At 44.8% G+C, this 22,789-nt stretch overlaps 4 protein-coding genes across 7 annotated transcripts; 2 read left to right on the top strand and 2 right to left on the bottom strand.

The window, feature by feature from the left end:
* Positions 1–596: 596 nt before the first annotated feature.
* LOC121053931 (trihelix transcription factor ASIL1-like) lies at positions 597–2,318 on the top strand. The gene is made up of 2 exons (XM_040522516.1): positions 597–1,483; positions 1,942–2,318. Coding segments are annotated over exons 1-2 (768 nt in total). The 5' UTR covers positions 597–716; the 3' UTR covers positions 1,943–2,318.
* A 1,264-nt stretch (positions 2,319–3,582) lies between these two features.
* LOC102710854 (importin subunit beta-1-like) lies at positions 3,583–8,090 on the bottom strand. The gene is made up of 3 exons (XM_006649856.3): positions 7,845–8,090; positions 4,376–6,804; positions 3,583–4,093 (listed from the first exon to the last, which is right to left on the bottom strand). The coding sequence occupies exons 2-3, from the start codon at positions 6,787–6,789 to the stop codon at positions 3,895–3,897; spliced, it is 2,613 nt and encodes an 870-aa protein (XP_006649919.1). The 5' UTR covers positions 6,790–6,804; positions 7,845–8,090; the 3' UTR covers positions 3,583–3,894.
* Positions 8,091–11,741: 3,651 nt separating this feature from the next.
* Positions 11,742–16,640, top strand: LOC102711135 (ethylene-overproduction protein 1). The gene is made up of 4 exons (XM_006649857.3): positions 11,742–13,982; positions 14,406–14,697; positions 14,772–15,081; positions 15,581–16,640. Exons 1-4 carry the CDS (start codon positions 11,941–11,943, stop codon positions 15,808–15,810), a joined length of 2,874 nt encoding a protein of 957 aa, XP_006649920.3. The 5' UTR covers positions 11,742–11,940; the 3' UTR covers positions 15,811–16,640.
* A 358-nt stretch (positions 16,641–16,998) lies between these two features.
* On the bottom strand, positions 16,999–20,304 carry LOC102711411 (probable inactive receptor-like protein kinase At3g56050). 4 transcript variants are annotated; one of them, XM_015834210.2, is made up of 7 exons: positions 20,043–20,304; positions 19,886–19,949; positions 19,114–19,190; positions 18,653–19,030; positions 18,384–18,574; positions 18,168–18,300; positions 16,999–17,846 (listed from the first exon to the last, which is right to left on the bottom strand). In XM_015834210.2, exons 1-7 carry the CDS (start codon positions 20,119–20,121, stop codon positions 17,266–17,268), a joined length of 1,503 nt encoding a protein of 500 aa, XP_015689696.1. In that variant the 5' UTR covers positions 20,122–20,304; the 3' UTR covers positions 16,999–17,265. The 4 variants fall into 4 exon arrangements, with proteins under 4 accessions (XP_015689696.1, XP_006649921.1, XP_015689695.1 ...); XM_006649858.3 differs by having other exon boundaries at positions 19,114–19,199; XM_015834209.2 differs by having other exon boundaries at positions 19,886–19,967.
* Between the last annotated feature and the right edge of the window lie 2,485 nt (positions 20,305–22,789).

Genomic DNA, 22,789 nt, shown 5'->3' on the forward strand with positions numbered 1-22,789 from the left:
GCGAGCCACCCGCCCAAACGTGGCAACACCCCGCCCAAGCCAGGCATCCCGCCACGACGCGAGGGCGCGATCCCGCAAACCAGCCCAGTTTACGTGCGACGCACCGTAAAACGCAAGGCGCCGCTCTCTCGCGTCGCGAGGTTTTCATATCCTCAACGCGGAGGCCAGCCTCGGCAAATATTTGTGTGCGCGCAGATCTGCTGAGCAAACTTCGGCGCAGATTTGGCTAATATTTGTGTCGCTGCAGCTGCAGGCTAGTAGAAAACTTCCGCTCAAGTGCCCCTGCAAGCTTGCATTTGTCAAAAGAATGTAGAGATGTAATGATATCAAAATATGAGAGTATCCGATTAATTAAGTCACTTCTTCTTTAGTCTGATGCGAAGAAATATGAGAGTATCCGATTAATTAAGCACATGATATATGTGTGTTTGTTTCTCCTTTAGTCTGATGCGAATCATCACCTCTGTGCTGACCTTAAAAATAAATCACGATACAATCGACGACGAGTGACTGACTCCCATCGCTGCAGATTTCTTGAGACCGCACGAGTCGCCGACTCGGGGGCGCACCGCGATGTAAAGGGATATAGGAGGCGGGCCCACACGCGGGGAGGAGGGGTGGCGCAGTTGATCAGCGAGCGGGCACGGCACGGGTACCGCACGCGCCCTCACGGCCTCTCGCCGTCACGCCCGCCGAACCAACGACTCGCCGCCGCCATGGCCACCCGCCGACGCGCCGCGGGGGCGGCGGCGGCGCCGCAGCCGCCGGCGTGGACCCCGGAGCCGTGGAGCGACGGCGAGACGTCCGCCCTGCTCGACGCGTGGGGGCCGCGCCACATCCGCGCCGCCGGTGGGGCCCTCCGCCCCGGCGACTGGCGGGCCTGCGCGGCCGCCGTCACCGCCCGCCGCGCCGCCGCTGGACGCGCGCCGCGCACCATCGACCAGTGCAAGAATCGTATGGATTACCTCAAGAAGCGCCTCAAGGCCGAGCGCTCCAGGTCCACGGGCGGCCGGGCCCCGCCGCCGCCGCTGCAGACCCCGGTCGACCGCCTCCGCGCGCTCCTGCGGCTCGCTCCCTCCGTTTCGTCCGGATTCACTCCCCGCGGCGGCGCCATACCCAAGGTTGAAGAGGAGGAGGAGGATGAGGAGACCTGCGCGGCTCCTCTGCCCCGTGCCTGGCCGTCGGTGCCGAAGCGGCCGAGGACGGCGGTAGCGTTCTTACCGGTGAGCTCCTCCGCTGGGCATCATCACGGGGATGGAGGGACGCCGTGCACGGAGGTGGCCGCAGCTCTGGATAGGCTCGCAGGAACATACGAGCGGGTGGAGTCGGCGAAGCAGAAGGAGGCGACACGGCTGGAGGAGCGGCGCCTGGAGGCCATGCGCGATCTCGAGATCGAGCGCATGCGGATTCTCGTCGACGTCGCCATCTCCGCCTCCGCCGTTGCCGCCGACGCCGCCACTGCCACGGCGGCGTCCTCTAGTTGGTGAGTCATTTCATTTTTGTATATGTGCATATGTACAGCAGCAGGTCATTTGGTGGTCATAACATTAACTATGTTTGATGATTCGTTATTCTCTTTGGAATTTAAATTCACCATGCCTGGAAATTTGAATTTCACTGGTAGTGGCTTATGCATGATGATGTGAATGTGATAATCAAGTTCTGTCAGACATTATATCCACCATCTTAACAGGCAATGCTGGTGTTTTTAAAACTACTCGCGTGCAAAAAGAAACTGCTTTATTGTGATGCTTCGTTCAATCTGATTTCAGAAGAATCTCAATTGCAATATTCATGTCCAATGAGCAACAATTACTTGAACTATCCACTGTGTTGACCAGCTTGATTAATTTGTTATTCATGATGCCATTTGCTGAGTTATAACAAACTATGTAGTTCACAATCCCCTCATACTTGTGTTTGTCATCTGTTTCTTGGCAGAGGAACTAGGACAGTAGACTGGCCATGGTAGCCATCCAGATTCCAGTCTACTTTAAGAGACAATTGCGGTGTGGAGAAGGCAATTGACATGATGGCCCTGCCAAAAAGTTACATTGGTTTAGGATTACAGGAAAAGGTTAGCCAGATATAGGACAGTACATGGTGAGATTTATATTTTTTTAGTTCGCTGATAGCAAGTTTGCAGCAATGTAAGATGAGACTTGATTTCCTTAACATATCATCTGTTTTGGGATCACTATATGGTAGATATTGCTGTAATCCTCTCTTGTTTCCAGCTGCCTAGCTATTTAGCTCAGTTTCGAAACATTTCTAGTACATATGACACTTTCTTAGAGATACGATTGGTTATCATTCTGCGGTTTATATGATTGGTTAGTTGTTCAAACAGTCGTGTCACCTGGTTTAGTTTTGTCACTCTGCTTTGCCTCATCCAAGCTACAAATTCATCCTGGGAGGCTGGGACGCATACATTATCATCAACCAAAAATATTTATCTTCCTTGACAAAAAGTTAGAAGCAGGAATGATTTGAGATCCATTTGGAACGCTTGAATTCCTCTTGGGGTGGAAATGAGCTAGCAATTCCTAATTCCAACTAATGTGACCTGAGCGGTGCAAAGGTGCTTGAAATCTGGTCGAAACACAAAACTGTTGTAAACCAAGCCCGATCACCAAATCCAGTCCCTTGCCTCCCACAGCAGTAGTCCACTAGAGGGATGAGAATACGTAGAACACCAGCGAAAAACTGGAAATTTGTTCGTGGTTACTGTTTTTGTGTTTCTTCCACTGATCCCTAAACTGTGTGTACCAAGCCATACTGCATCACTGCACCCAAAGCAGCCGCAGCATCTTGAGCTTGGCCCGAACATATGTCTCGGCACAGCCCAACCGGCTAGTAATCGGCCCAGAGCCCACTAGGGCTGCGTTTGGCAAGTGACAATGGCCTATAACTTTTTCATCGTTTCTGTGTGCATATTTTCCGAATTGCTATATGAGATATTTTTTTCAAAAACAAATATATGAAAGTCGTAAAAGTTAATAATCAATTAATCATATACCAATAGCTTTCCTCGTTTTACATGATATGATTTGTCATTGCCAACTTCAAACGCAGCCTAGGATACTAGGCGCCAAGCGCACGATAGCCTACAACGCGAATGTTCCAAATTTCCAACTCGCAGCCGAATCAACAGCGCGTGTCATTTGCAAGTGCAGATCAACGAAGATCATAACTGTAAAATACCAATCTGAGCGCTTTTGTAGCAGAACGGTCACCTGAAATGGCCGATTATCCTGGATACTTGAAAGTTGGAGCCGGTATAAATTTGGTACTCCTACATGCTTGCAGTACCGAACGGCTAAGGATTTGTCAACTTTGCAGATTTGCTCAAGCAAAATGTGACAAGCACGTCGGCCACTTTGAAGGGCTGGACTGTTGCAATTTCATCAGCACAAATTTGGTTGGATCAGCGGACGAGTGTGTAGATCATCCTATAATACTGATACCTCGAATGACCCCAAGTAGGCGAGGTCAGCAATCAGAAACTTGAAAACGAGTACCAGACAAGACAGCATCGAGCAACAATTTTTTAACTGACGCTGTCACCATCACAATGAGCGATGATGCTAACAAAGTGTTTACCATTTCAGAGAGCAATAAGCCGATAGCATTGCTGCGATTACAATCTATCCACATGGACAACTGAATAAAATGCAACAGAAACCCATGGACACCGACCTATTTGTGGGAGGTGGGCCAGGTGGCAAACGGCTGCCGCTACAAATGACCTTATGTAACCTCACCTTTATAAAAAAAAAATCCATTTGAAACAAAACAGGACAAATATGTAACACTTCTAAAACAGTTCACTTGGCATTGAAAGAAAATAACTTGACAGTATAAGACCAGCAGTTTTACTTGAGAAGTCTTCCATCATGAAACCAGCACGCGTCTGATCACCCCTTGGACCCAGGAAGCAGTCTCCCTTAGCTGTTCATCTTCAGACTGACAACATTGGCCAAGGAGCTCTGAGTGGAAGTTGGAGTCCTTGAACAGTAATTTTATGTTCGGCCCTAATGCGTCTGCTAGGTCACCAACCATGGCCACTCCAGCTTTGGTCACACTGTCATCCCTACAAAGTATTTGAACAAAGTGTCACCGCAAATTGTTTTTTCTTTGGTACCAAGGCTTCTTTTGCAAGCACGCATATTGCATAAACAAGTGATGTATTCTAAAAGAAATAAAAATCCCCAAACAAGGAAATATCTGCTTGTTACAACTATATTCTCATGTTTCATGTTATTTGTTCCATATTGTTCTTTATTTTGGAATATCTTAAATAAATGTGACTAATGAATTCTCTAAATCTTTCCATACAAAAATCAGCATGTCAGAGTACAGATCATGTGCTCACCTTAAAAGGTTGTCTTTCAAGACCAATTCAACGAATTGGAAAATATCACCTGCATAAGGCACCATTAGCTCCGACTTTGAATTCTTGAAGCCCTGAAGTATACCTGAGTAGGCCTCAAAAATACTTCGGTTGAGTTCATTCCGATACTCTCTGCTATCATCATCCGAAACATCCATGTGAAAGCAGAGCCCTGCAGCTCCTTGCAGCATAGGCATAGTGTATGGGACATATTTCTCAAAATGTTCACCAATTGTAAGAGCAATATCTCCTATGCAAGACAGTATTGGGGGTTTGACTGAACGGTGAAGCTCTGGGCTTGAGAGATCCTTGAGAAGAGCGGACATGATACCATCACAGTAAGGGAGAACCTTGTTATCTAAGGCATGACAGATATCACCAACCACACCCACAGAAACACAGCAGACTTGATATGCCCCAAAGTTTTGCAAGCCCATTTCTAGGTACTTATGGAATTCTGGCATGTATTTCAAAAATTCTGATCCGGTAGCATAAGCAAGAGCACCAATGGCAAGCATGGCTTCTTCATGCACATTAGAACTATTGCACGAAAAGACTCGGAGAAATAATACCATCATTTGGTCAGCAAAATGAAGAATTGCTGATTTTTCATCACAGCTACTGAACTTCTGAAGGATTACTTGAGCAACGCCACAGAGCAGGGCTTGAAGGTCACTTTGCTTTTCCTTGTCGTCAGAGGATGTGATCTGAATCTCAAAAGTCTGGTTCAATCTCTTCAGTATCTCCTGCAATAACTGTACAATCATGTTCAAAGTCTCTGAGATACAGCTGCATCTGACAATTTCATTTAGTGTTTCATATGCAGACGCACAGAGCCTGGAATTGTTGGAATCAGAACGATCAGCAGTGGCAAGGAGAGCTGATATTATTTCACCAAGACATGGTGTCAACACAGATGACATAGACCCTGCATCCTCATAGCCTTGGGCCAAAAAATATAAGGCTCCACATATCTTCTCAGACACATTAGGGGAGTCTTTGATACTTGTCAACAGTATTTCTATGACATGCGGGAGGTTTGCATTTGTCACAACTGAAGACCCACTGGTTGGTGAGTGCAGAAACTCAAATATCCTAGAAAGTGTCCATGCAGTCGTGTCCCTAACATGATTGTTCTGGTCTTTGGTTGCATTAAGCAAGAAATCAAAGCCAGCATGAACCAATGGTGTGAGCTTTTCAACAGAAGGACCCTCAAGTATAGAACCAAATGCAAATGTCGCAGCCTCCCTGCTGCGCCAATCAGGCTTTGTTATGTTCCCCTCTATAAAAGGCATCACAAGTGGAACAATAGCATCCTGGACAGCTCTTGCAACAAGTCCAAGGCAGGTACCCCCAGACATCGATATATTCCAAATTCCATCATCTTGGTCTTGATCCTCCTCTTGTTTCATGAGTGTTTCCAGAAGCATAGGAACAAGTGAGGGAAGGGCCTTTTCAATAAAACGAAAATGACATGAGGAACTCACAACACCAGATTCTTGGCTCTCTTCTTGCCTAGCAATTTCTTCGTCACAGATAGTGCTCCAAAACTCAACAGCTTGAAGGGCAACAGGTTCTTCATCTACCCTGGCAGCATTTGAGGTCAACTCAAATAGTGTCTGCATGTATGGCTCTAGAAGATCGTAATATATGGATGCTACTGAGACAAGACACTCAAATGCAGCCTTTCTTATATCAGCCTCCTTACACATGGCAGTCTCACAAACAACCTTCATTATGTAGTTCCTCTCTAGATCATTCAGAAAATTTGTTTCAGCAAAATCAAGAGCATTGTACATTGCTTTCACTGCAGCAAGGCGAACATCAGAACTGTTCTCTGTGTGATTCATGCCCTGGACCACAGCAGTAAGAACAGCATTGACTTGATCCTGCTCCAGATCTTCAGGGGATATCTCCTCACAGATATATCCAAGGGCATCCAGGGTAGCCTGCTTCAGACAAGGCAGTCCTTCTGGCTTTGTCATGTTGCTTAACAAGTTGACTATGAGTTCTGGCCATCCTTGATGAGGGATCTCAATGGCAGCAACCTTGGCAATGACTTGTGAAGAGCTGCTGCGGGCTTCAAAAACCAGTGATCCAAGGGTCATCAGAAGGGACCCTTTAACTTGTGATTTGATTGCAGGATCCACATTTATCCAACGTTGTACAAATTCTTCTTTCCTAGATGAATCTTTTGCATCCAAGGAATTCTTAAGCAAAATACCAGCAAGCCTTCGAGATTCAGGAGGCTTCTCATCATTAGACAGTTCAGCTGATAGTGTTTGTAGAAATTGTGGAAAATTCTGCTCCTGAAATTGCTCGAGATTTCCCTCAGCAACAGTTCGTATCTGACCATCATGGGATTGTGCAGCTAGCAGAACCTGTGTTATATCCATTGCAATTTAGAGGACCTGCAGTAGGATGAAATCCAGAAGGGATATATAAGATCTCAAGTACAAAGAACATAAACAGGTTTCTCATTGATTTTTCATATATTGCCTCAAACTCTTAAGATAGGCTGGCCATACCTTTCATTTTAACCAGATTCACATACTGGAGGATGTAAACAACTCTTCATTCATTAAGAACTCTATAAAGTTAAATGCTATCAATTGTCATAAAGAAAAATACCAATGCTCTTACACGCTTACGGTTGCTTAGCAGTAGATACATTTTTCACATCAATACAGTGCCAACAATAAGGAAAACAAAATATTTGGAAGAAAACAACAAATCTGTCCAGTGTCCACAGTGCAATCTTGTAGTAGATGAAACTATAGAAGTGCAGGGTAGATGTAATAGCTGAGCAGATTACATATTTAAGAAATAGACAATTTTACCATCCTTGAAAAGGTACCTCTATGTATCAAAATTTACACTCAAAATGTTAGTAACTAGATGTACAAAATTTTACATTACAAAAAATGGTATCTTCCGGTGCTTTCTTAATAATTTCCGGTACTTTCTTAATACTGGTAAAATTGATCTTAATAAATATTCCGTGAGCATATCAGCTTATTCCTGAAATGACTTAACATATTCAACAGAGTCCAATTTCTCGTACAATGCATAGAAACTGGATGCAAATCATATATTCCATTGAATAACATATCTGTTAGAATCATTCGACCCTATCGGTGCAGAATATACAGTTACTAACCACGAGCACACACTAAACAAGCGTATGTCTTACTCTCGGGGAATTTTTGGGATCGAAACAATATGGTTGAACGATACTACACCCACGGGATCAAACAAGCCAAACTAACTAATTTGGAACAGAATACACCGCAACGTCCGCCCGATTCAGATTTAAGGACGAACAAAAGAAAAACAGCAGCTACACAGTACAGCGACACACAAATCTCCCCACGACGGCAGGTCCGAGGGAGAGCGGCGTCGGATCGGACAAGAGAAGAAGGCGCTGGAACCGAGCAGAAAGACGGTATACCTAGAGCACGAGCAGCCGCCTCGCCCCGACGGGATCCGCAGCCTCCCTCGCAACCTCGCGGCGGCGGCGGCGGCGGTGTGGTGATCGTGATGCGGGGAACGGGGATTCGCCTCCCAGTTGGAAGGAATGGGAACGGGGCGAGGTGGGTGGTTAGGGCTGGGATTGGTGAGGGTTTGGGGTTCTGGGGAGTGAGGAGGAATTTGAATTTTGAATGCGTGGAAAAACTCAAGATAGACTGGGGTTGGAATGGAGTGGAGCGGCGGAAGGGCAGGGTGCTCGCGGTGTCGTATAAAAAGGGCAGAGGCGGCAGTGTGAACTGTGAAGACGACGCGAGTCGCCGACCGACTGCCCGGGCTGGGCTACTCAGGCCCAAATAAATAGATCTGCTAATCATGGCCTCATGGGCCGCTCGTGGATGGGAGGCCAGGCTCGGAGACCATGGCGTCTGTTTGGAGGAGTTTGAGATCACGAGAAACAGTAAGTGAGAAATCAGTTTCTATAATTTAAAAAAAAGTTGGGTTTACTAATTTTTGGCTTCTAGTTCATTTTCTGAATTCTATAACTCTATATGTTCAGAAACTGAGTGCTGTTGGAAGAGCCTCTAACTTTTAAAGATCATGTGAGAAGCTCTAGCTATTAAAAGCTTTCCAAACAAACCCTTTACATCACCACATGAACCGAAAATGATAGTATGTGCCGCGAAATTGTGGTTTCTTTTTTTTTTACTTTTTTACTTTATGTACATAAAATTTATATATAAAAATTTGTATGTATAAACAAGTTTCTATCTATAATATTTTATGTATGTATATATTTTTATACGAAGAGTTTATATATATGTGTGTATGTACGTATAAAGGAAATGATCGTGTGCGGGCGCCGCACGAGCATTAGACCCGCCCCACATGAACTTCTTTTTTCTGCGTGGAAGAGCTTTTGATACTCTGCCCAGCTTGCAATGCCGAGTATATATACGTCGGTCTTTCGCCCTACTAGGGTACTGTTTTAAAATATTATAGCCGGACACTGCACGTGGCATCTCGACGATAGACATGTTAGCACCGTGATTGAGATGGATAAAAAGTGCCAACTCAATCAGCCTCATCATTTTGTTTTTAAAAAGCACGAGTGAAACATCTTATTAATAATTAAAAAATAATTTGTGAGCCAAACTTGTATTTACGTCTTCTTAATTATCTAAAAAGAAAAGGTTGAAAATATACTTAGACGAAAAAACCAAAATCAACTTCAAATTTAAATTTTAGCATATAAGGATAAAACATAAATGAAAAGATGATGAGCAATCTAACTCATTTGAACTGCTCCACAGGTCACAAATAATATTCTAAGAGTTTAAGATGTATCCCGTAAGCATTTTCTTCTCACGGATAGGAGACACTCTTGACTATCACCTTACCTCGTTCATTCCTGATTTTTCTTCCTAACTTTAATATCTGCTTAAATAATTTAGAGATGCTTCTATTTACGGATGGAGTTGTATTCCTAAAAAAACATTTGCGGGCACTACCCGTGTACGAAGTTGACATACACGACACCATCGTATGCGAGGTGCATGTATTATACACGTTTGAACATTGTCGAATGTATCAAATACTATCTAAAATTTAAGTACGTGTATATCCACCACATTTTATAGTCCAATTCTATCAATCTCATGATTCCCATCAAGATAATTTTATCCTCACATTAATTGGGTTATCGTAGCCATCATATTATGGCACTATGTTATCCCCTCAATATTGTAAAAGGATGGTCATGGTTACAAATAAAGGGAAATCCAAATAGGCTAAGGACTCGAGAGAGCTTCATAGAAAACATGTCAAATAAAAAAAACCAGAAGCATGAGTTCTCTTCTACGTTATTTTGCCAAATCGCTTTGTTCATATGATTTCATCAACAGATCCTTTTTCTCCCTATCTCTATACCTACGGTACATCCACAACCCGTGGCTTCTGCCTCAGTCCCTGGACTGAACACAAAAAGGAGCCCACTGACCTCTCTGCTCGAGGAGAAATCTCTGGATATAATTAATAATAGAAACACTTAGAGCAAATTTAAACTTTAAACAATTATTTTGGATCGGTACTAGTACCAGTGTTGCATTCTTTTGGTAAGTTTTTTATTTTTACTTTTTTATCGGTTTTTACGAACACATTTTCCAAGCTAGTTATAGTGAATCTTTTGGGGAAAAAGTTTTTACATAAAAGTTTATCATTTCATTTTATAAAATATTTTTTTAGTAATTTATTTATTTTAGCTTTTATACCATTAAATAGTTATAAAAAATCATATAATCTTTCTTTTTCTCTACTCCAACAAAGGAGGTAATTGTTTGGAGTTATATTTGTAAACGAAATATTTATAAAGAAAAGTTTTATAACACGTTCTCAGTGATTAAAAATAAACTATAGAAAAAACAAAATTGACTAGCGAGGTCAAAATGTCAGTTCGAATTTCGAAACCGACCCCTGGTCTCGTCGCGATTTGCCGGTCTCGTGTACAAAGCAAACCGTACTACCTCTGCACATAGCATGCAGTGAACGCGTGACAACACAACCTGTCTTTACCCTCCTACGAGAGAGACACGGGATGCAGCGCTGCAGCCCGTAGACTCTCCCCGATGAAGCAGCGTCACCGTGCTACGGTACAACGCACCGCGAATCAATCCCCTGCGTGTCCAACTGAGAGGCAGCGGCAGCGTGGCGCCCCCTTTGCAAATGCCCACGCACGCACCGTAGCAAAAGCACCGCCATCGCCACGCAGCCTGGCTGGCGCCCTCGCGGGGTGATGTGGCCAGCCGGTGACGCGTCCGGGGATGAACAGAAGCGCCTCGTGCTCTTCTTGCAGAGGCGCACCACCACCGTCACCACGTCCCTATCTAATCTGGCCGCTTTCTTGCGCTCATCCTCCTCGCCGATCCAATCACTCGCCCCGCTAACCAATCACCCCGCATGATTGCTCCACACGTACGCCTTTGGTCCGCGGGCCCCATGCTTTCCAGAGCGTGGACTGAGAAAATTTTTGGAAGAAGTATCACGTTAACTGTTTGACCGGACATCGATAGGGGTTTTCGGATATGAATGAAAAAATAAATTTCACAGCTAGTCTAGAAACCGCGAGACGAATCTTTTGAGACTAATTAATCCGTCATTAGCACATGTTGGTTACTGTAGCACTTATGACTAATCATGGACTAATTAGGCTTAAAAGATTCGTCTCAAGATTTCTTTCGTAACTGTGCAATTAGTTTTTTGGTTCATTTATTTTTAATGCTTTATTTAGATGTCTAAAAATTTGATGTGATGTTTTTGAAAAAAAAAATTTAAGAAAGGTCTTAACCAAATCGACTGGCAATGGGATCGGAACGTACATACAGGCGCACAGCAACAGCAATAGCAACATCCCCTCTGGTCTGGTCTCCTTCTTTATACTCTTTTCCTCGGGCCTCTTTGGATTGTTCTTTTCGTATCCTTGCCCCCCCCCCCCCCCCCCAACCTTTTCTTTTCTAGTGGCTCGTCAACACGAAAACGTTGGAAGCGTTCTTTTGTTAGAACTGAAATTAAATCGCAGCACCGATAAAACAATCAAAACGCCATCGAAATGAGGAGATGTTGCGCATATACTCCATTATATTAGAATAGATATAACCCTCGTTTTCTATTTTGCTGGCGAGAGAAAACCAGAAAAGAAAAGAAAATACAGAAAGCTGGCTAACTAAAAAAATCCGGGTTTGATCGTGCAGCGGACGGTGGCAGCTACGGAACCGGGAAACTCATCCCGACTTCCGCGCCCCTCCCCTCTCCTCCCCGCGGCCCGGCCCCCCCTCTCCCGCCGCGCCCACGCACCAAGGCAACGGCATTAACCGCAAGCGCGCGACGCAGCATCCCACGCGCACGCGCACAGGCGGGAAGGCGCGGCCGCGCGGGAGGTCGGAGCAGAGGGCCGACGCGCGCGCGCGCCGCACGGGCCGTTCCGCCGGAATTCAGCTGCGGTGCCGTGGTATGATCGCCGGGTGGTGATAGGAAGACGAGGAGCAGCGGGGGAGGGGGAGGAGGGGAAGGGGGTGGGGGTCATTATGACGAACAACTTCCTGACGACGATACGGAGCCTCAAGCTGATCGAGGGTTGCAAGGCGGCGCAAATCTACGCCTTCAACACGGCGGGGGCGTCCACGTCTGGCTCGGGGGATGGAGGGGGGAAGCCGGCTCCGCCACCCCCGCCACGGAGCTTGTCCGTGCGCTCCGCGTCGCTCTGCTACCCGCACGCGCCCTCCACGTCGGGGACGTTCGTGGCCGACTCGCCCCTGCCCTGCGGACTCCCGGTGGCGGCGGCGCTCGAGCCGGCGCTGGACGCGTGCCTGCGCCCCGTCGACCATGTCGAGGCGCTCGCCGCGTCGTTCCGGCGGATGTCGTCGGCTGAGGCGGAGGGCGACGACCTCTGCGACGTGTTCCTGGAGCAGCACGCGCTGTTCCACGCCCTCGGGGACGCCCGGCTGCTGCGTCGGGCGCTGCGGGCCGCCCGCGTCCACGCCACCGACCCACACCGCCGCGTCGTGCTCGCCGCCTGGCTCAGGTATGAGCGCCGGGAGGACGAGTTCGACCCGATGCCCCCGCCGCTCGCGCCCTGCACCCCGACCACCCCGCTCCTCGAGTGCCCCCGCGCCGCGGTCTTCGCCGGTGAGTCCCCTGGCGTCGACCCCGTCTGCCCGTGCCGCCGCCCGCCTCCTCCTCCCCCAACCCCTCCTGCGCCCCGCTTTACGCGTAACACATCAAACGCCGACCAGATGAGCGAGGAAGACGGCAACGGGGAGACCAATGACCTGTGGTTCGTCATCGGCGAGGAGGAGGTGGCGTGCGAGCGCTCGTGCATCGCCGCGCTCTCCAAGCCGCTCAGCACGCTGCTGTACGGCGGGTTCGCCGAGGCGCAACGCGACCGCATTGACTTCACCCGCGACGGCATCACGCCTCGCGGCATGCGCGCCGTCGCCGCCTACAGCCGGCACGGCCGCCTCGACGACTTCCCGCCCGACACCATCCTCGAGCTCCTGGCCTTCTCGAACAAGTTTTGCTGCGAGGGTCTCAAGTCCGCGTGCGACAACACGCTGGCCAACATGGTGACCGGCGTCGAGGACGCACTCTCCTTCGTCGACCTCGGCCTCGAGGAAGCTGCCAACCTCCTCGTCTCCACCTGCCTCCAGGCATTCCTGCGGGAGCTCCCCAAGTCTCTCTCCAACCCCGACGTGGCGCGCCTGCTCTGCAGCCCAGAGGGCAGGGAGCGCCTCGACATCGCCGGGAACGCGTCTTTTGCTCTGTACTACTTCCTCTCGTCCGTTGCCATGGAGGAGGACATTAGGTCGAACACCACGGTGATGCTGCTGGAGAGGCTATGTGAATGCGCAGAGCAACATTGGCAGAAGCAGCTGGCATTGCACCAGCTCGGGTGTGTGATGCTGGCTCGGGGTGAATTCAAGGACGCGCAGGGTTGGTTTGAGGATGCCATTGCCGAGGGCCACATGTACTCCCTCGCCGGTGTGGCACGTTCCAAGTACAAGCGCGGACATAAGTACTCTGCGTACAAGATGATGAACGGCATCATGGGGGACTACGAACCTGCCGGGTGGATGTACCAAGAACGTTCCCTGTACTGTGTTGGTAAGGAGAAGATGGCTGATCTCCGGATAGCAACAGAGCTCGACCCGACGCTGTCTTACCCATACAAGTACCGTGCCGTTGCATTGTTAGAAGAGGACATGATTGAGTCCGCACTCGCAGAGATCAGCAAGGTCCTTGGATTCAAGCTGGTGACTGACTGCCTTGAGCTCCGGGCGTGGTTCTACCTTGCATTTGAGGACTATGAGGCTGCAGTGCGGGATATCAGGGCGATATTGACTTTAGATCCTAGTTACATGATGTTTCATGGAAAAATGCATGGAGAACAGCTGATCGAGATCCTCCGAGGGTATGTGCAGCAGTGGGATATGGCGGATTGCTGGATGCAGCTCTATGACCGGTGGTCGGAGGTAGATGACATTGGCTCTCTGGCTGTCGTTCAGCAGATGCTCAGCAGGGAGCCTGGAAACAGCAGCTTGCGGTTCCGACAATCACTGCTCCTATTAAGGCATGTATCTTTTATCTCCATTTCCGAATTTTTTTTGTACACTAATCTCACCCAGTTAACAGTTTGACATTTTTATTAGCTATATAAAAAAAGTAGAATTCACCTATATGGATTAATTTAACTAGGTGATCATTGCCTATTGCTTTCTTTTACATATAGGAGTGCAAGCTTTATTTATCAAAGACAAATTTACAAAAATTGGAAATAGTTTGTCAATTGTTACTCTGGAGGAACACGGATATTAGTAAGTTATAATGTAAGCTTGTCATGAATCATGATGGAATGCAAGCACCGCTTTTATTGGGATAACCTCAAAAAAAGTGGGGAGTGAAGAGTATTAGTGTTCAATAGCATTACGGAGATGACTTTGTTGTTTGTTTTGTTCATAGGCTTAATGATTTTCTTCTTTCTCGTTCATTGTAGACTAAATTGTCAGAAGGCTGCTATGCGTAGTTTAAGATTTGCACGGAATTGTTCGGCTCATGAGCATGAGAGACTTGTATATGAAGGATGGATTTTATATGATACTGGACACCGTGAGGAAGCACTTGCCAAGGCTGAAGAGTCAGTTAAAATCCAAAGATCATTTGAAGCATTTTTTCTGAAGGCATATGCTCTAGGAGATTCCAGCCTTGATACAGAATCAGCACTATCTGTTGTTCAACTTCTAGAACATGCTAATAGTTGTGCATCTGACAATCTTCGAAAGGGACAAGTAAGAACTATTCATTGTTTCTCATTTGCATGATATCGAATAATTATTTGCTCTAAAAATCATACAATTTTCAGGCATATAACAATATGGGGAGCATATATGTGGATTGTGATTTGCTGGATGAGGCAGCTGAATGTTACAACATAGCATTGAATATAAAGCATACCCGGGCACATCAGGGTCTGGCTCGTGTCCATTACCTGAAAAATAGGAAAAAGGCTGCATATGGGGAGATGTCTGAACTAATAAAGGTAGCTAAAGACAGTGCATCAGCATATGAAAAACGGTCAGAATATGGTGAGAGAGATGAAGCAAGAAGCGATCTCAACATGGCAACACTTTTGGATCCTACCAGGACTTACCCTTACAGATACAGAGCAGCTGGTAAGTGCATTTAAACATATTTTCATGGGCTTCTTTCACAATTTTGATGTCTATGCCATGGTTGCAGTAGTTTGACTTACAACACTGAAATTCCTGGACTCGTTAAAAGGCTTTCATCCTGTTTAGATTTGCATGATAAGATTGTTGCCCAGTGGCAATAATTTGTGATAAAAAAGGAGTGGAGAGATAGCTGATCATTATATTTCAGAGGCTCAGAATGATTTGCATTTGGATCTTGTAATGCAAATCTCAAGAATTTCCAGAACTTCTCATTTACAGTCTAGAATTCTCTATGACCTCAGCACTACATGGATGTTTAATCTCCCAGTATCACACATGGCTTTTCAGGTCTGCATTTTGACGAATATAAATTTAGTGATGTAGGGCATGCCACTGCTACTTTCTTCAGTTTGTATATCACTTGCATTTTTTAGAATGTGCAACTTGACAACTATATATTGTGGAGCATAATAATGTAACATTTGTTGTTGTTTCTCAGTTCTGATGGACGAAAACAAGGAAGACGAGGCAATCGGTGAGCTCTCGCAAGCAATAGCTTTCAAGGCAGACCTCCAGTTGCTCCATCTCCGGGCAGCATTCTTCGACTCCATGGGCGACAACGCGAACGCCCTGCGGGACTGTGAGGCTGCCCTTTGCCTGGACCCGACACACGGTGACACGCTGGAGCTGTACAGCAAAGCTTCTACAAAAGCCGAAGCACAGAGCTAGCAAATTACTATGCACACAGCACACATCATGGCATCTTCGTCGTCGTCGATTCAGCTGCGGATTTTTGTTAGGCAGAATGATGAAACGATTGTTCCTTCGAGAGCCGGAAACAGAATGCCCTGCGGATCAGTGAGGCACGATCACACGAGAAGGTAAAGTACACACCCATGATTACGCGTTTAAGTATTGCTGTGCTTACTCCTACTAGTTTGGAGGCACCGGGAAGAGAGAGATCCACAGGATATGAACATGTTGTAAATTATGATAGCATTTGTGTAAATGGCAAAAATGCATTTGTTATGTACATCAAGATAACAGATCGCTCCAGAAGAGAGAGCTAAAGAGGAATCAACGGTGTCCTTTAATTAGACCGGGCACAAACTTCTCTCCTTTTTCTCCTATTATGTAATGCCTTTTCGTCTGTATTTGGAGGCACGACTGCTCATTGCCTAAGCTTTTGCATGATGCAGGCAAAGCAAGATACTCTTCATCTTTTTATTTTTTTTATTTTTGCAGCAGCTGTCTGTGCGTCCTAAGACGGCTAAGAGTCGTGGCTACTGGCTACTGCGTGCGACCACCTCAGGTCATCCAGCCTGGCGATCGCAACAACTGTTCGTGTTCGTAAAAACATGCTGTTGAAATTTAAAATTTAAAACTTTAGAGTTAATTTTGTTTCTTTCATTGGAGTTTTTCTTAAATTACCAAGAACACAAATATAAAGGTTTCACCTATAAGTTATTGTTTGTCATTAATAAGCCGAGTTGTAGACCAAAGGATCATGTTGATGATATAGAAATGACTGCCATCCGTGTTTATACTGTGATCAATGATAAAAACTGCAAGCTCCCGCTGCTGGTCTGCTGCAGGAGGCAGATTCATGTTGGATCCCATCATTTTAATACCATACCGGAGGTGGTAGAGGGTCGTATCATCGTGAGCTCTTTAAAATAGAACGCAGTGCCAGCATTCCAGGGCGCAGAGCTGCGTGGTTAGCACTTAGCACACACCAAGTGCTTGCCACAAATGCAGCATATTGTTTATTTGAGGGACACTTTGTGGAGGGCCCAACAATATGAAATTTAAATGTTTCTATAGTTCCCTTTTTTTTGTATATCTAGCTGGAAGTTGGTATTCTTCGATGCATCATTGTGTTAGACTGAAAGAATAGAAGTGCAGAACAACATGTCGAAGACGAAAACTCTTCTGTCCATTGCTCGGTCAGCTAAAATGTTTACGGTTCAGTCTGCTGAAAATTAACCACCCTTTTACATGTAAATTATCATTAACTATTTGCAGCTATGCACAGGAAACAAACGGACAGACATCTTCTAAGATTCTACCTGACCACCAATTCCACTAACAAGATTATCGGCAACCGACAAACGAAAGAATTTTCAGTATAAGTGTGTGAGCCATCAGACATGCATAGCATTCTTGATGGAGATAGTGGTCAGGTTAGCTCTCGGAGGACATGATCTCCAGTTCAGCCCACCACAGTGGCGACACCTTTGGAGATGCTCTGTCAGGCCCCAGTGCGGTGATCTCCCTCATCCGAGCTGCAACCTCCGACATAGGTGGCCTCCTCTTAGGGTCAGGATCAATGCAGCTCCGCACGACTTCACACAGAGAACACGCGGCTTCTTCAGAGAAGGAACCGATGCTTGGATCAATCAGCTCCGCAAGGCGTATCTCACCATTGAAGTAGCGAGACGCCCACCGTTCCAGTGGGCCGTCCTCAGAATCAGGAACTCTTCCGGTCAACATTTCCAGCAAAACTATACCATACTTGCGTACCGTGTTTTCAAGGTCTGACGAGGAGTTGGAGTTGCTGTAGGTTGGGTTAGGTTCCTTTGCACCATTCCAAAATTCAAGATCCGACACCTTTGCAGCAAAATCATCAGTAAGGTATATGGTTGTTGAGTCAAAATTCCTTGGCACAACAGGTGGTTTCAGTTGATGCATATGCTCAAGACAGTAAGCAATTCCCATGGATATCCTGAGCCGCGTCATCCAATCCAGTTTCTCAGCTTCTCTAACTGGAACACAACCAGAACAATACTGTTAAATTTTGTACATTGACCCACAACACAAAGTAACAGAAGCAAATGAATCTCAATAGTAATAGGTGTAGCATATGCAGTTGATTTGCACATACATGAAGTAACAATGCACGACTTAAACAATGCTTATCAGTTCACCATGGTTATGCATAATTTATCAGTAGTTAGCTGTTGTACAGTTTGTTTCATGGGGTTGCTGATGTCTTATAATTTACCAAACGTTTTCGGGAGAAGAGATTTGTGATATGTGGTATATTAATTCATTAGAATCATGATAACTGGTGAGAATACACTTACCATGCAGATACTCAAACAGTGTCCCATTTGGAGCATATTCAAACACCATCACTCTGGTAAAAGGTTGCGCTTCCTCACAATAGCCAAGCAAGTTCATAAAATTCTTGTGGCTTACTTTGGACAAACTTGTGATCTAAATCATTAACTCATAAGCATTAAAATAAAATATGACAAAACAAAACACATCTATATAAGAGAATGGTAATAGTACAGTACCTTTTTCCTGTATTGTGATTCACATTCTTTTGACCAATCGTCTGCAGACGTTACCAAACTTGATGCCACTGCAATTTCAACTCCACTAGATAAAGTCCCCTTGTACAGCGTACAGCTAGATGTAGAACCAATTATATTGCTGAAATCCTCACACGCTGTTTCCAGCTCTGATCGCTTGAGTGCAGGAACACCTATAAATATAATTACAGCAAAATGAATTAGGAAAACTGCTGAGATGCTTATATACACAGGTGGCAATTAATTCATACCTGTTACAAAAGCCTTTTGCAATTGCCCACTAAGTCCCGTTGCCCATGGCCTCACAGTCCCCATCTTTTTAGCTCGGAAGTAGAATGCACCAGCCACTGATATGATAAGGAAAGCAGCAATCCCTGCTGCAACTAAACCATAAGTTGTCCAGGAACGTTTAAACCAAGAGTGACCTTTAGTTTCAACTGAGTGATCATGCTCAGCTTGCCGAGTTGTAGGCTTAGGCCTAACCAATTGTGGAGGGGTTGTAAGTGGATGACGGCGCGGAGGAGATCTGTGTGCTGTGATTTTTGAAGATGGTGACGGTGACGGTGACGGTGAGCTTTCCGGTGCGGATACCCATGGCGACGGTGATGGAGCAGACACTGGTCCTGACGCTGTACCAGAAACAGAAAGTACTCAGTCCTGTACGTTAAAAAAAATTCTGATGATGTATCTCCTCTATGAGATCTGCTTTTACCTGAGGGAGCTTGTCCATGTGGAAGAGGAGCTGGTGCGGCTTGGTTTACTCCACCACCACCAATCTGCAGAAGTTTTCTGAAGTTCCTAGATAAGGAATAGTTATGCTATATTAGCAAGCTATTTGACAGTTGACACGTTTTGAGCAGAATATAGCTAAATAGCTGCTGTATTAGCAAAATAAGTAAGTGCTCTTTTTCCGCAGACATCAGTTAAAAGGTTCACTTGTCCCTAATTTGTGAAATAATTTCTGGATTAGGTGATTCAAGGAAACAGTGTTCTTTTGAAAAGATAGCGTAATACCTTTTCCGTTTCTTTTTTCAAAAGAATTTTTTCATTTTTTCTATATTTGCATAATTTAAGTTGCAAATTTAGTGAGATTCATGCAACAGCATCCTCCAACCTAGGGAAACTACTCTCCATGTCTTTCTAAAAATGAACACAGAAAAAAAAGGTAACAAATGATGTATGCTAGCCAACAAACTTCCGGGATAATCAGGCAAGGAAGCAGACAAAAAGTAGTATAAGGAGAACATTATCCTTCTCCCTATGCATAAAAAACATCAATTCAGCTCAGAACTCTACACATAACGGTGAGTACCAATCTGACAATTTGTACCATCTGTCAATAAGGCAACACCAAAAGCATATATTCTCCTATTCCAGCCTCAACTACTAACAAATTGCTGATGGAAAAATTGCACCGTTCCCATGTCTTAAAATTCAAAAACTAGCCAAAAAAAAAATCCAGCTATCAGAATCAGAGCACTCACCTAGTACCAGAAGAATCCTCATTGCTACCAAACCCCTCCTCGCCAACTCTGAAGCCGTCGGTTCCTGGAGCAAACCAAGAAGCTAAGCCAACGTATGCCTAAATGCACACCCAGAAACCCTGGCGAATCCAAATCCGGAGGGGGAAAAAATCCGAACCTGCGCTGCAGAGCGGCCAAGAAACAGCAACCAAGAACACAAGAACCGGTAGCTTATTACGACGCGGCGGGCGCTCCATTGCTTCAGCCGTAGGGCGAGCGAGGAAAAGAACAGCAGTGGCGCGGCAGCATCGATGGGAGGGAAGCCAAGAGGGGAAGCGCGTGGTTCGGTTGGTTGGAAGAAGGGCGGTGCAGGCAGCCGACGGGCGACGGCGAAAGCAGCAACCGAAGATGGTGGAGGAGAGGGAAAAAGGAAGCAACACGAAGGCGACTACGCAACTATAGGAAGGTTTATTTATTTTTGAAAATGTTGGTTCGTTGGTCTAATCATATGAACATCCAATTTTTTGGGGACAATTTTGTGACTGTTGTTTTGATCTCTAATACCGATACTCTTCTTTTTTAAGTTTTTATTTTTACCCATATTTTTTAACTTAATCCATAGGCTGTTTTGGATAAAGGATACTGACAGTGTTAATACAATCGTTAAAGTACCTTTTTAGCATTCGTCGGAAACTTTGATATTAATTTTTATAACATATATTTGCAATGGCTACAAAAATTTGTATCATATGAAAACACTTTTAAATATGAATCTAATAATATCAAATGCATTTCATTAGTAAACATTTACTAAGTGTTCGTTGATTTTCTTAATCATGGACATGGTATAATTTGGAACGGAGGGAGTAGCTAGCACTATCCTATCCAATCTCTAATTTAATTCCCTATGACATCAGTTAAAACTAAGCATGTTTAAGTTGATTCTAGCTCGGTCGGCCTGACCCAATCTCTATTTTTTAACGCGAAAAGGCCCAAACCCAACTAGGCTTAACCATGTATCGAGCCAAACTAGGGGTATGTTTGGGGAGCTTTTTATAGCTGTAACTTTTTCTAAAAATTGTTTCTGCCAGAAGTTGTCTCAAACGGTCCACAGCTTCTAAGAATCTGTAGTTACATATTCTGGAAAATGAACTAAGAATGTAGAAGCCGGAGAAGCTAGGTTTACGAGGTTTTTCAGATTCTTAGAAGTTAACTACCAAATAGTTACTTCTTAGAATCTAAAGCTTCCCAAGTAGATCACCGGGCCTATATATTGAAGCCCAAACCCCATCCCTCCACAAAATTCCCCAAACCCCAAAATTTATGAAAAGCCCAAAAAAGAACATGCGTAAACACTATGTCACACAAGCATTAATTACCTATGGTATTTGAGAAATTATTTACCTATAGATTTTTTTAGTGTAAATTTTTGATATTTTTAGGTACCCAAAGATATTAGATTTCTTACTCTAGAATTTATGAATTTATGGTAGCTCAAGTTACTTGTCAACTAAAAATACTCTTAACATGAGCGCTCCCATTGTAAGTAAGTAACTACTAGAGGGCTAGAGGCTAACGGCCGAAAGGATATATACAAGTTTAAACCTAGAGTTATTCAATGCACCGGTAAGTCGTGAGAAAAATAAACAAGCAAGCCAAAAATAATTTATGGTTAAAAAAATTATATATGTGTCTTTATCAATTCAAAACCAATATAAACAAATAAACTAGTAAAAAAATACTCAAAATCAATAAAATTAAAATCAACTAGCAAATCTTAAGTTTTTGCTGCAGCTAAGAAGCCAATATATAAAGAAAGAGTTATCTGGTAAAAAAAACAGTAGGATTTTCTTTCTTTCGCCGATAATCGGAACGAGCGCTCGTGCCGTGCAATGATGTGTGCTTGAGCCTTGAGTAAACATCACGTGAACGAAAGGAACGAGACGCCGCTATCGCCATTAAAAACTCCCGAACACAAACGATGAGGACGGCTCAGCTGCTGGACCGCGACCTGTAACCACTAACCACACTCTACTTTGTACCAGTGGTACTTTGAGTAGACTGGTCTAGGGAGGGAGCTCACATGACAGCACGTACATATTATGACATTCATTTGCAGCCAGTGGCAATCATTTAGATACGAGATCGCACTAAACTAATGAGCCCCTAATTATTACTACTTAGGAGTATTTCGAAGGCCTCACATTGTCGACCGTTGCCAAGTCAACTGATCACGATGAAACTATTTCCGATCATGAGAAAGCATTGATTTCAGCTTTGGCTTGCAAGGGCATCAGCGATGCAGTCAATGCTGTGATCCCAGTGGAAATGAGATAGATCTAGTCATACTTTGTAAAAGTAGCGATTGGCACAATGCTTAAGATGGTAACACTCACACCTACGAAGAAATTAGCTGTTTGGGGGTATCAAGGATTCCTATATGTCCCACGCTATATGGCCAATTGTATTTTTACCTCGTTGTTTTATTTCTTAAGGTTGAACCACAAGCTCATGGCTATTTCTAGTCAGTAATATTTTGTAGCCAACATTCAGCATGTATATAGCTGTTTATAAGGTCTTATTGTTTATTCTTGTAGCACACTGTGGATGTCCTAAGGGTCATTGCAACTAATATTAAATTTTAGAACTGATTTTAATTGCTCCCATCTTTTACTCAGATTTTATACCATCGAGGTTAGAAGTATAAAAGTCCTACATATTTTTTTATCCATTCGCATATTTTTCGAATTTTTAAATCTCAGCAAAAGCCAGATACCCTAATCCGGTATTCCCTGGCTTTTCATGCTGACTAATCTCCAGTAATCCCTAATTTTTATACTAACAAATCTCTATTATGTACTGTGTGCGCCTATACGGCTATGCGAGAGGCCTAGACGTAATAAAGCAGTACACTGTTAATATGTT

Source organism: Oryza brachyantha, chromosome 3 (assembly GCF_000231095.2).
Source record: "Oryza brachyantha chromosome 3, ObraRS2, whole genome shotgun sequence".
Lineage (NCBI taxonomy): Eukaryota > Viridiplantae > Streptophyta > Magnoliopsida > Poales > Poaceae > Oryza > Oryza brachyantha.